Source organism: Culex quinquefasciatus, chromosome 3 (assembly GCF_015732765.1).
Source record: "Culex quinquefasciatus strain JHB chromosome 3, VPISU_Cqui_1.0_pri_paternal, whole genome shotgun sequence".
NCBI lineage: Eukaryota > Metazoa > Arthropoda > Insecta > Diptera > Culicidae > Culex > Culex quinquefasciatus.
This window is the reverse complement of record NC_051863.1, coordinates 112,015,135-112,027,465: the sequence shown is the minus strand read 5'-3', so window position 1 is coordinate 112,027,465 and position 12,331 is coordinate 112,015,135. Positions and strand designations below refer to the sequence as shown.

At 36.0% G+C, this 12,331-nt stretch overlaps 1 protein-coding gene across 12 annotated transcripts in view; it reads left to right on the top strand.

Annotated features, from left to right (window-relative positions):
- LOC6043806 overlaps nt 1–12,331 on the top strand; it is a 274,342-nt gene that overhangs the window by 241,240 nt on the left and 20,771 nt on the right. For all 12 annotated transcript variants that reach the window (XM_038266359.1, XM_038266363.1, XM_038266360.1 and 9 more), the window contains one exon: nt 3,597–4,072. In XM_038266359.1, coding sequence (XP_038122287.1) covers nt 3,597–4,067 — 471 coding nt within the window. In that variant the 3' untranslated portion in view covers nt 4,068–4,072. The remainder of the gene's footprint in view (nt 1–3,596; nt 4,073–12,331) is intronic.

Here is a 12,331-nt window from a genome sequence, read left to right as displayed (position 1 = left end):
TTAATGTTAATTTAACCTTCAAAAATAAAGAAAACTGTGAATTTAAGCAAAACTTTCTCTTAAACATACAATAAATGCTTGTTTTTATCAACAAAATTGCAGATTTTTTTTCAATTATGAGTATATAATCAAAGTTTTAAAAGATATTTTATTATAATAAATCAATAACAAAACATTTTTTGAAAATAAACATGCTTAGTTGTATCAGCAGCTGTAAACAAATCTATTGTTTTGTTTCGGTCAACTATTTATGTAATTTATATGGAAAAAGTGCATCAAAATTACTTTTTTAATCATTTTAATGTTTAATGTCTTAATGTTGTTTTTGAAACGTTTTCTTTGATTTTTTCTGAAATAAAATTTAATTTAATGTGCTTAAATGTCTGTTAGGTGTTATGTTGTTTTAAGCCAAATTTGCTAACAAAACATACAGTATGTAAAAAAAAGTATTTACACCCCTTGGGCACTATGCACATTTTGTGATGAAACATGTAAACAATTTAATGTTGACATAAACCTAGTACTACGTTTTGTTCAGAAACTCATGCCGAACATTTTGCTGCAAAAAGCTCATGAAAATATGTTTTCTATAAAAGTTATATAACAAATACTATTACAAAATAAAAAGGTGCAAAAAAGTTTGTACACCTTTCGAAAAATTAACATAAATAAAGTTATTTGTTGACAAATCACCATAAATCCAGTCTCCCAACTCCAAATAGGCATCCTTGACTGATTAAAAATAATTTGGATTGAATATAAAGTTTACTAATTACTTAGTATAAAAGTTTATATAACTCTGGAAATTCTATATAAAATTTATCTAAACTTAATTTTGCAAACTTTCAATTTAACTAAATGTCAATATATTACCATAGAATTGCTAAATAAACATTTTGGAGTGGGTATAACACCGTTTTGGGGGTCTTTGTATCGCTAGAATAGATTTTTCGTTGGAATTTCGTACCAACCCGGAATTACGTCGTCGAAAATCCGCCGGCATTCGAACCGGTCCACAATTCTTAAGTCAACCTATGTGGCATCGGAAAGGGCATAAAATTTCCGATCTTTTGATACCCATACATCTAGGTTTTCTATAAAACCCACGTTTTTAAATACCTGGGCAAAAAGTAAGCTTGATCCACGAGAACAAAAATTACGAAATTCCATACATTTTTGGCAGATTGCTCAAACGAAACCATAACAACGTTTTTGCCTAGGTATTCAAAAACGTGGGTTTTATAGAAAACCTAGATGTCTGGGTATCAAAAGATCGGAAATTTTATGCCCTTTCCGATGCCACATAGGTTGACTTGTTAATTGTGGACCGGTTCGAATGCCGGCGGATTTTCCGACGACGTAATTCCGGGTTGGTACGAAATTCCAACGAAAATCTATTCTAGCGATACAAAGACCCCAAAACGGTGTTAAACCCACTCCAAAATGTTTATTTAGCAATTCTATGGTAATATATTGACATTTAGTTAAATTGAAAGTTTGCAAAATTAAGTTTAGATAAGTTTTATTTAGAATTTCCAGAGTTATATAAACTTTTATACTAAGTAATTAGTAAACTTTATATTCAATCCAAATTATTTTTTTAATCAGTCAAGGATGCCTATTTGGAGTTGGGAGACTGGATTTATGGTGATTTGTCAACAAATAACTTTATTTATGTTAATTTTTCGAAAGGTGTACAAACTTTTTTGCACCTTTTTATTTTTGTAATAGTATTTGTTATATAACTTTTATAGAAAACATATTTTCATGAGCTTTTTGCAGCAAAATGTTCGGCATGAGTTTCTGAACAAAACGTAGTACTAGGTTTATGTCAACATTAAATTGTTTACATGTTTCATCACAAAATGTGCATAGTGCCCAAGGGGTGTAAATACTTTTTTTACATACTGTATTTGTTTATGGAAAATCCATCTTTTATTCATTATATCTATCATAACACCTCCATCCATCCATCAAAACACCAAATATCGATTAAATTTGGTATAAAAATAATAGTTTTCCTATAGTGGACCCGGGTACACAATCGGATAATGGACCCGGGTCCACTGTAGGAAAAGGGGGTCCATAACAGATTTCATTGTTTCGCACAAAGGGTTATGAAAAAGTGTTTAAAATATTGAAAAATTGTGAAAAATGCGAGTTGGCTCTACTAGGGGGTACACTAATGGTTAAAATACCTTACCATGCTTCTCCATAGAGATGAGTTCCCAATACATTTTACTGGAGTACGCACGCATTGCTTAAGGCTCTGAAAGGTATCATTCCCGTTCGGCCAGTTGGCGGCCATGTTTGTTTTTTGTTTTATTTTTTGGTTTTTTGTTTGTTTTTTGTTCTTTTGAACAAAATTTTTGTTATTAATTTTCGAAAATCGAGATTATTTTTAAAAGCTATACTTCCAATTTTTAAGGGATAAGGGAAAATCTCCACGGTACGTTGGTTGGTCAAAATCAAACTAAAAAGTACACAGAAAAAAAAATCATGGTAATATTACATCTTTTATATCAGAAAAAAGTTGTAATTTTACCTTTGGAAATGTGTAATTTTACCACTTTTCTGGTGTAATGTCACTTTTTCAGTCTAGATTGAGGTAAAATTACATCATTAAAGAGGTAATATTCAACCTTCCAAAATTACAGCTTCCAAATTTACATTATTTTTTTCTGTGTAACGAACTGTCACTTTTTACACAGCGCTCACGAACACTATCATAACCATCGTTTGGTAGTGTGTGTGAACTCCGTGTAAAATGGGTGTCAAACTAAAAAGTGATCCCGTTCGTTTGACAACAGTTGGTGTCAAACCATCGGGGTTATTTATATCAAAATCAAATCACGTAGTTTACGAACGACTCCCAAGGTATTGTCTGCCGTTGTCAGAGACGAGATGAGTCCTCAACAGCTCAATGTATGCAGATCAGGTTCGGTATTCATTATTGCCTTCATCCCCGGGAAGCTCGAACCGGCTGTTCATTTCACATGGATGAGAAAAGTTAAACAACAAGATGAGAATAGAGAAGGAGAGACAGCGTGTAAGAGTAAGTGAGCGAGACAGGGAGTAGAATTTTCAATGAGTTGATCCTTAATACATGTCCAGTGGTTTTCGGTGAAAAGGGGGAGTCATCTTCCCAGAACCCATTTCCACTCCGGCACTTGTTGTTCCGAGTCACAGCCAGAAAGCGAGCCAAGGCAGCTTATTTGAATTCAGATGGCACAATTCAGAGTTCAGCGATGCGCAGCAGTAGAAGCACTCGGTACATGAATAATTTTTCCCGCCCATTAATTACGGAGTTATTAGCATTTTAATGAAAACTTTCTGCCTTTCGCCGGCTTTTTAAATACTGCGCTCTGTTGATTGGACGGGGATAGCGGTGGTATGCAAGCTGGTTTTTTTCTCATGATTAAGTAAATTAATTTGAAAGATTTCTTTTTTAAATTAATTACACTTTTTAAATTCTTCATGCAGATGACAGTTGCATAAGTTTGAAACGTCAGGTTAAAAAAGATAATTTTCATTTCAACGTCAATTTTCTTCGCATACCCATCAATTAACACTTCCTTTTGCTGTTTCTCCCCCAGAGCCAATACTTTGACTGCGATGATTTCGACTCGTACTCGGAGTACTCGGACAGGTCGTACGATCCGGAGGACAATTTCGTCGTAAATCAATCGTACTTCACGTCCAATGACACCAGTCGTCACCCAGATCTGTCCGAAGTCGTCTGTCAACAGCACCAGCTCCACCACCACCACCAGATCAATCCCAGCGAAATCACCGCCATCAACGGCCAAAAAGACGACTTTGATGGCGCCGAAAATGAGGACGACAATGGTAACAATAAAGATGATCAATATTCACGCCACGGAGGGATCTCTGGCCAGGTTCACGAAACGGAGACGGACGGAGGACGAATGCGCCGGCGGAAGTGTAATGAGACCGAAATTGGTCCCGAGCAGCAAAATGATTCGGCGTCGATTTCCACCGGTCGAGATTATGCCGTTGCGAACGGAATTAACGAACTGGAAGTGAACAGCAATTTGGAAGCATGAGAAAGGTACGCAATAGTACTGTGTGTCGCAAATTGTTAACTCCAACGGACAATTCGTTCGTTTGATGGAATTTTGCTGGAATAAATTTCAGATGGGTGAAAATTTGATTGTTCACTGAAATATTGATGTTGGTTTATTTGAACTGAATTTTTTAACTTTTTTTTTTGATGAAGTAGAGATTGTGAGCACCTCTTGTTTATTAGCTTGAAGGTGCTAATGCTAAAACAGATAATCACAGGGTGGACAGCTAATATGAAGGATTTAATGCAATTTTTAATTAATGTTTTTGGACTTATTAATTATTATTAACATTTGAGCAGTTCTCTACCAAAACCAGAAATGGGTTTTGGGTATGGCCTGATATAGGCAACCGAACAATATTTCACGAATGTTTCATGTTTTAACATTGAAAATCGCACCATCAGTTGCTGAGATATTAGGCATTAGAAAACGGAGGGTTGTTTAAGTGAGGCTTAAAAAACTTAGATTTCCCTGTTTCTTTTTATTTAAGCCACTATATCTCAGCAATCAGAGGTCCTGTCTTCAATGTTTTTAAACAATTTTATAGCAAATTTCCTGAAATTGAATTTTTTTTTTCAGAAATGTAAACCCATAGTAATTTTTTTAAATCGAAAAACTACAAATATTTCGCTGAAATCAAACTTTCGGTGGCTATATCTTGAAAACGAGGCATTTTATCAAGAAATCTGTGAAGTACTTTTAGATTGAAAATTCAAATTTACATCAAAAATTAAGGCAAAACAATTTTTTGCATGAAATTTCGATATTTTTCAAAAAAAACTATTTTTTAAGAATTCATAACTCGGCGGCTAAATGTTTGACCTTGCTTCTCTATGGCTCAAAAGTTGCGGATTTCGGTTCTTCGGTACGGATTTTTGGAAATTGAGTTTCTGTTCGGTTTTTATAACGTTCACCGAAAATTTGTAAATGAACTAAGCAAAGCTCATAGCAATCGAACGCGTTTCGCAAACGAATGCTCAAATTAATAATAAATATTTGCTAATCTCAGCTGAACAACAAAACGGCTAATTCTTCCATTCGGCAAAATATCCTCCCATCCTTGGGGCGCCCTCCGCCACCTACGCAGACAAAACGTCTTTCAATTCAGCCTTTCTAAAAGTAGATTGTTCATCTTTCACCGTGACGACAATCGCACTCACACTCACACAATGACACGAAAGACGACGACGACGCCGGAAAAGTTGGTTCGGTTATTTTTGTGTTGTTTCCTCTCAAACCCGGGGCCTGTCATCATCTTTCGAAATGAAAGCAGCAAGCAGTTTTCTTAGGAAAGCAGAATTTTCCTCTGAAACGCCCTGACGCTGTAAAGCCAAACCAAGCAAACAACCGTCGTTTAAATTACTTATTTGTTCTTGAATCAATCCTGCCGTCGGCTGACTGCTGCCTGGTTGGTTGAGGACAAGCTTGAAGCTTTAGGTATTTAAGATTTTTGTCTGACGGTTTAGAATTTTAAGCTCTGGGATGGTGGCTGAGAAAGTTAAATAAGAACACGAAAACAAAAGCTTGTCAGAAAGTTAAATTTGACTAGGCTACAGTTTTTGAATCGAAATTTAAAACGCATTTTAACCTTCGGGAAGTCGCGTGTTTTCGCCTTTCTTACAAGTGCCCTTACAAACTGTGTACAAAGTACACGTATGCGATTGCCGGTGGGTTAAAGTCAATGAATTGTTAAGATTTTTAAAGTTTGTTATACCTGAAAAGTTTTCTCTTAAATGTTCTGACTTGCTAGAGCTAGAGGCTAAAGTAATTTTTTTCTGATAACATTATGAGAAAAAAATATTAATTTAAATTTAACACAAGTAGCCCGAATCTACTTTTTCCCCTGATCAGGAGATCATTTTAATCAAATATTTTTCTTAGAAACCTTACCTTACAATTCCACTTCAAGAATCAAGAAATGTAACGAAATGGATTAATTTGTCGGGCCGGTGACATGAAATGCATGTACTAAGCCTGTATCCCAAATATGAGCTTGAATGGCGGCGAGAGAAATAAGAGCTTTGAGTTAAAAGTTTAAAATGCGAAAAGATTCGTCAACTATTAAGAATGTTCGCCAGGTCCTGTCCCAACCAATCATGCTTACATTTGGGATTCAGACTCAGTTCATCTAGGGGATCATGCCCTGAAATGCCCGCAAAATTCACCCATTTTGTTACATCCTAATAACCCGCTTACTCCGATGGACATTGACATAAGAGCAGTTCTCTACGAAATCAGTCTTTTTTTGATTTTAATGTTTGTATTTTTTTATCCAGCCGAAACTTTTTGGTGCCTTCGGTATGCCCAAAGAAGCCATTTTGCATCATAAGTTTGTCCATATAGTTTTACATACAAATTTGGCAGTTGTCCATACAAAAATTATAAATGAAAATTCAAAAATCTGTATCTTTTGAAGGAATATTTTAATCGATTTGGTGACTTGGGCAAAGTTGTAGGGATGGACAAAGGATGGATAAGGACTACACTGAAAAATATGATACACTGTAAAAAAATATATATTCAATATTACGCCCTTTTGAATTTGTTTTCGAAAAGATCGAAAATTTCACGTATGTTTCATATTTCAACATTGAAAATCGGACCATTAATTGCTGACATATGGACATTAGAAAATGGTGGGTTGTTTGGGTGAGACAAAGAAAACTTCAATTTTCCTGTTTTTAAACCTTTGCATGGCAATATCTCATCAACTAAGGGTCGTATCAACAAAGTTAAAAAAGCATAATATTGAGAATTTCAAAAGCTTTTCAGCTTTTCAAAAATATTTTTTTCAAAAGTAGGCTAACATGGGCACTGATTTTAAAAACTGAATAGCTGCGATTATTTTCAAAAAAAAACTTCAAAATGGCAATAACTTGAACACTTTATCAAAATTTCACTTCAGTACTTTTTGATTGCAAATTCGATTTTACATCGAAAAATGAAGTTGAAATTTTTTTGCGATCAATGTTTCGAATTTTTGAAAAAATCTGTATTGGTTCAAAAAATTATATATTATATGTCACATATTTTTTGCCCGTTCTGGAAGTTTATGAAAAAAATACATTTGATGTCATACAAAAAAATAGTGTTTTCTAACAAATCAAGTGTTAGCGACAAAAAGCGAAATTAAAAATCACAAAAAAATACCGTGTATCATTTTTTTCAGCGTAGTTTTTTTTTTTTTTTTAATTAAATATGTCTTTATTGAACTTTCTTATAATAATTACATTTCATTTACATTCTAAGTGGTATGGCTAAATGCTCTTCATCTTTGTTGTATTTTTCGTTTTATTATTAACTGTTCACATTCATTCATTTATTTCAAATTGTTTTACATTTTTGCATTCATCGAATACATTTGGGTAAAAAAAAGAAAAAATCACTTTAACAGCTAATCCTAACCTAAAACTAAAAAAATAAATCCAATGAAATATTCAAAAGCACTAGAACGAGTAAACTACGAACTGTATTTTAAGATGAATGCTCCAAGAGTTTTTACTTGTTCCTGGCGAGTTTTGCACCCACGCAAAGTTGTTGTCATCTCGATGAAAATGTTCAGAAGTTCTTGTGGTGAAAACAGGTCACTACTGCCTTCACCCGTTGATGTTGGTTGGTTTTCCCTCGGTTGTTGACTGAAGCCTGGAGGTGTTGTATGCTCTGCAACTCTTTGCCGCTGATTCAACGGCAATGGCTGCAGATTTGGAACCACTCGAGCAGATCCCGCTCCAGGTGACGCCAAAGCAGGAAAATCCACGTCCGTGAAAGTTGGTGGTGTTTTGCGACGATTTGGTTGGTGCCTCGTCGTCGCTTGCTGCCGAATTTTCACAAACTCAGCTCGTATTGGGCAGCTACGATTCTTGGTCGAATGGTCGCCGCCGCAATTGAGGCATTTCGCTTCGATGTTCTCGTTGATTGTTTCGCAAGCTTGAGTTTTGTGCTCACCTCCGCAGGTTGCACAACGACTCTTGATGAAACAGTTCCTTCCACCATGTCCAAACTGCAAGCAGTTCGAACACTGAGTCACGTCACGGTGCACTGGACGATAACGTTCCCAAGGCACGATGATGTTGAAAATTGCCCGAACTGCTTTCAGCTCAGACGGCGTTGTCGATCCTTTCTCGAAATGAACCAGGTACAGTTGATCACGATACTTGATGTCCTTGTTGTGTCTCGTCATCTTGAAGACTTCAATCACGTTCAACTTCAGAGATTTGAGCTCTTCTTTCAACACATTCACATCCATGTCGTACAGGCCTCGGAGGACCTGTTTCATGGGGCGTTTACCTGGATCGTCATGGCTGTAGTATTCAATCTTTGTGTTGTTCAGGAAATCCCGAACGTAGTTGTAATCCTTTCTGGTAGGTAGCAGAATTTTGAGTCCATCAGCACACAAGCGAATGGAAGCTCGTAAAGCACCAGATTTGATAAACCCGGTGCGAAAGTGCACCGAATCCTATGACGATGTTTTCACAAAATTGGGTGGCAACTTTTCCCGTCGTTCAAATTCTTCCTTCTCGCTCACGTCCACAGGGAGGGTAGCGAACTGGTTTCCAGACGAATTTTGAGCGTCCTTGCCCAAACTGCCTAGCTTTGCAGGTAGCGCTTCGGCATTTTTTAGCTTCTTCAAATCTGCCGATCCTGCTGGTGAGGACCGCCTCTTTTTCTTGCCCTGAGGCATTTTTGCACTTTTTAGCACTTTTTTGGTGTGTGAGAGACGCACGTCTGACTCGCTGCTCTGTCAACCACAGACTCAATTTTTCAGTGTAGTCCTTATCCATACCTACAACTTTACCGAAGACACCAAATCGATCACACAAAACTTTTTAAGATACAGATTTTTGATTGTTCATATATCATTTTTGTATGGACAGCTGCCAAATTTGTATGGAACATTAGGGGAAAGTGGGGCAAGTGTAACAAGCTAAGGAAATGCTCGTTATGTTGTTGTTGTTGTTGTTAATTTATTTATTTCTGGCAGCTTTAACCTTCTTGGTCATTCGCTGCCCTATGCTCGTTATAACCCATTAAAAACGTAAAAAAATCTGTCGGATTTATTAGAATCATCTTATTCCAGGTCTTGACTGAGACTTTGGTAGAACAAGTTTTTAAAAAATTCTGTTTTTTAATGTAAAAAATGATTTTAAATTTTTTGATTTGGGTAATTCTCCGCCAACTCACACAGCAGTTGCCCCGACCCCTCTTCGATTTGCGTGAAACTTTGTCCTAAGGGGTAACTTTTGTCCCTGATCACGAATCCGAGGTCCGTTTTTTGATATCTCGTGACGGAGGGGCGGTACGACCCCTTCCATTTTTGAACATGCGAAAAAAGAGGTGTTTTTCAATAATTTGCAGCCTGTAACGGTGATGAGATAGAAATTTGGTGTCAAAGGGACTTTTATGTAAAATTAGACGCCCGATTTGATGGCGTACTCAGAATTAAAAACGTCAAAAACTGTTAAAAATTTTGGAACATGTCATTTTATGGGAAATTTAATATACTTTTCGAATCTACATTGACCCAGAAGGGTCATTTTTTCATTTAGAACAAAATTTTTCATTTTAGAATTTCGTGTTTTTTCTAACTTCGCAGGGTTATTTTTTAGAGTGTTACAATGTTCTACAAAGTTGTAGAGCAGACAATTACAAAAATTTTGATATATAGACATAAGGGGTTTGCTTATAAACATCACGAGTTATCGCGATTTTACGAAAAAAAGTTTTGAAAAAGTTACTTTTTGCGTTTCTCTTTGTTTCGTCGTCCGTGTCTGTCGCGGGTGACCATGAACGGCCATGATCGGTGACGACCAACTTTTTCAAAACTTTTTTTCGTATAATCGCGATAACTCGTGATGTTTATAAGCAAACCCTTATGTCTATATATCAAATTTTTGTAATTGTCTGCTCTACAACTTTGTACAACATTGTTACACTCTAAAAATAACCCTGCAAAGTTAGAAAAACACGAAATGAAAAATTTTGTTCGAAATGAAAAATGACCCTTCTGGGTCAATGTAGATTCGAAAAGTATATTAAATTTCCCATAAAATGACATGTTCCAAAATTTTTACAGTCGAGTAACAGAAAATGGGAGAATTTTAAAACGTTTTTAGTGTTTTTCGATGAAAATACGTTTTTTCGGAATTCTGAGTACGCCATCAAATCGGGCGTCTAATTTTACATAAAAGTCCCTTTGACACCAAATTTCTATCTCATCACCGTTTCAGGCTGCAAATTATTGAAAAACACCTCTTTTTCGCATGTTCAAAATGGAAGGGGTCGTACCACCCCTCCGTCACGAGATATCAAAAAACGGACCTCGGATTCGTGATCAGGGACAAAAGTTACCCCCTAGGACAAAGTTTCACGCAAATCGAAGAGGGGTCGGGGCAACTTTTCTCGATTTCGTGTGAGTTGGTAGAGAATTACCCATTTTTCGTACGTTCTACTCAACTAGTGGGGCAAGACGAACAACCCGTTGGGGCAAAAGGAACAATGCATGAAAAAACATGCTTATTTACTAACAATTGAACAGATTAGGATGTATTTGAAACGTTTCTTTCATGTTTAGATTGAAAAATAATATTTTACTAAAAATTTGACCGTTTTTACAAAAAAAAATTACTTAGATGATAAATAGTAAATTTTCATGATATTATTATATCGTGTTTGGTCAATTTTTTAACAATTGATTATCAGTTTTTAAGAACTTTTATGTATTTTTTCACAATTAAATATGTTGCTGCAGCAATTCGTATTTTTTTCCATACTAAAAATCCATATGGTACGCTTGCCCCACCAAAACAAGATTTTTTAAAAGCTCTCAACAAAAATTACCAAAAATTAAATCATACTTTGTAACACGTACAAGTCATTGGTAGGGACACTACTTATCTAGGAAAAAATAGCATTTTGATAAAATGAGCCTTAAAACGGACCCTAAGCCTTATTTTGTACTTTCCAAATATTATAAGGAGCAAAGGTTTTGAAAAAAAACTTCATTCAATATTATGCCCCGTGGCGTTTACGTCGTTTTGGTGGTTATGTGGTAGTAGAATCAGCTAATTGCATTGCTAGCAACAATTCCTCATACTGGAAATCATCAAAATTGTAAAAATTACGGCCTTACTAGCGATTGTTCCTCTTGCCCTATATGGTCGTCTTGCCCCACCTTCCCCTACATGGACAAACTAATGATGCAAAATGGCTTCTTTGGGCATACCGAAGGCACCAAAAAAATTTCAGCTGGATTAAAAATACAAAAAGGGAATAAGGTGTGGGAGGATACACTCAATGTTAACATTTGTTTACAGGTCAAAAAAAGGTCCTGAAATATACTTTTCACAGAAAGCTCGTAGACTTAAAGTATACCTATCGACTTAGAATCGAAACTGAACCAATTGTTTTCTGTCTGTGTGTCATCAAAATTGTAAGTTTTCTCAGTTATATCTGCATTGGCTGAACCGCTGTTTTGGGTCCCATGCATTGCTATTTAATTGTTGAAGTTTCGATTATTTGTTCAAAAATAAACTGTAAAAATATCCATGGTTAGGTTAGGGACCATCCATAAATCACGTGGGTACTTTTTTGGAAATCTTAACCCCCATAGCTTTGCAGTCAAATTCATCAAATAACTTTTAACAACTAGTAAAAAAATGTTCCCATGGTCATTTGGCACCAACTGTTCTGCAGATACGGAAAACTTGAAGTGGATCCTGATACCATTCCCGCTCTACACACTGTCACACCAGCATCGATTGGGGAAGCAAAAGTTTCTTTTTTATTCTTGCCGATACACTTTTTGTCAGGCAATTTGCATGTATCATCATGATTCGCACTTTGACAGTTTGACATCCCCTTTCGAACTCATATTTTTGCAATTTAGCCCAGCAGGGGCTGCGAAACTTGATGACGGAAAGCTTTACTTGGCTTCTTTTGGTTTAAAAGGTCACTTTGATTCTGTGAAGTTGTTTTGAAATGTGGTTGTCGATTGATGTTATTTTTAAATTTCTAATTTATTTGAATTTTGTAAGAATTTAAAAAAGCCCAGCTAGTAAGTTCCGGACGCTGCAATGAATGCTTTTCTTGTAAGAAAATCAAAGTTTTCCAACAGTAGCCGTCCAATTTCTGGTGGTGTAATTGAATTTTCGGCCAGGAAACAAACTGCGTCCGACAGCCGGCGGTAATGGATTTTCGGAAAAGCAAAAAAAAAGTTCTAAATCTGACCCCGCAGACATGGCAAC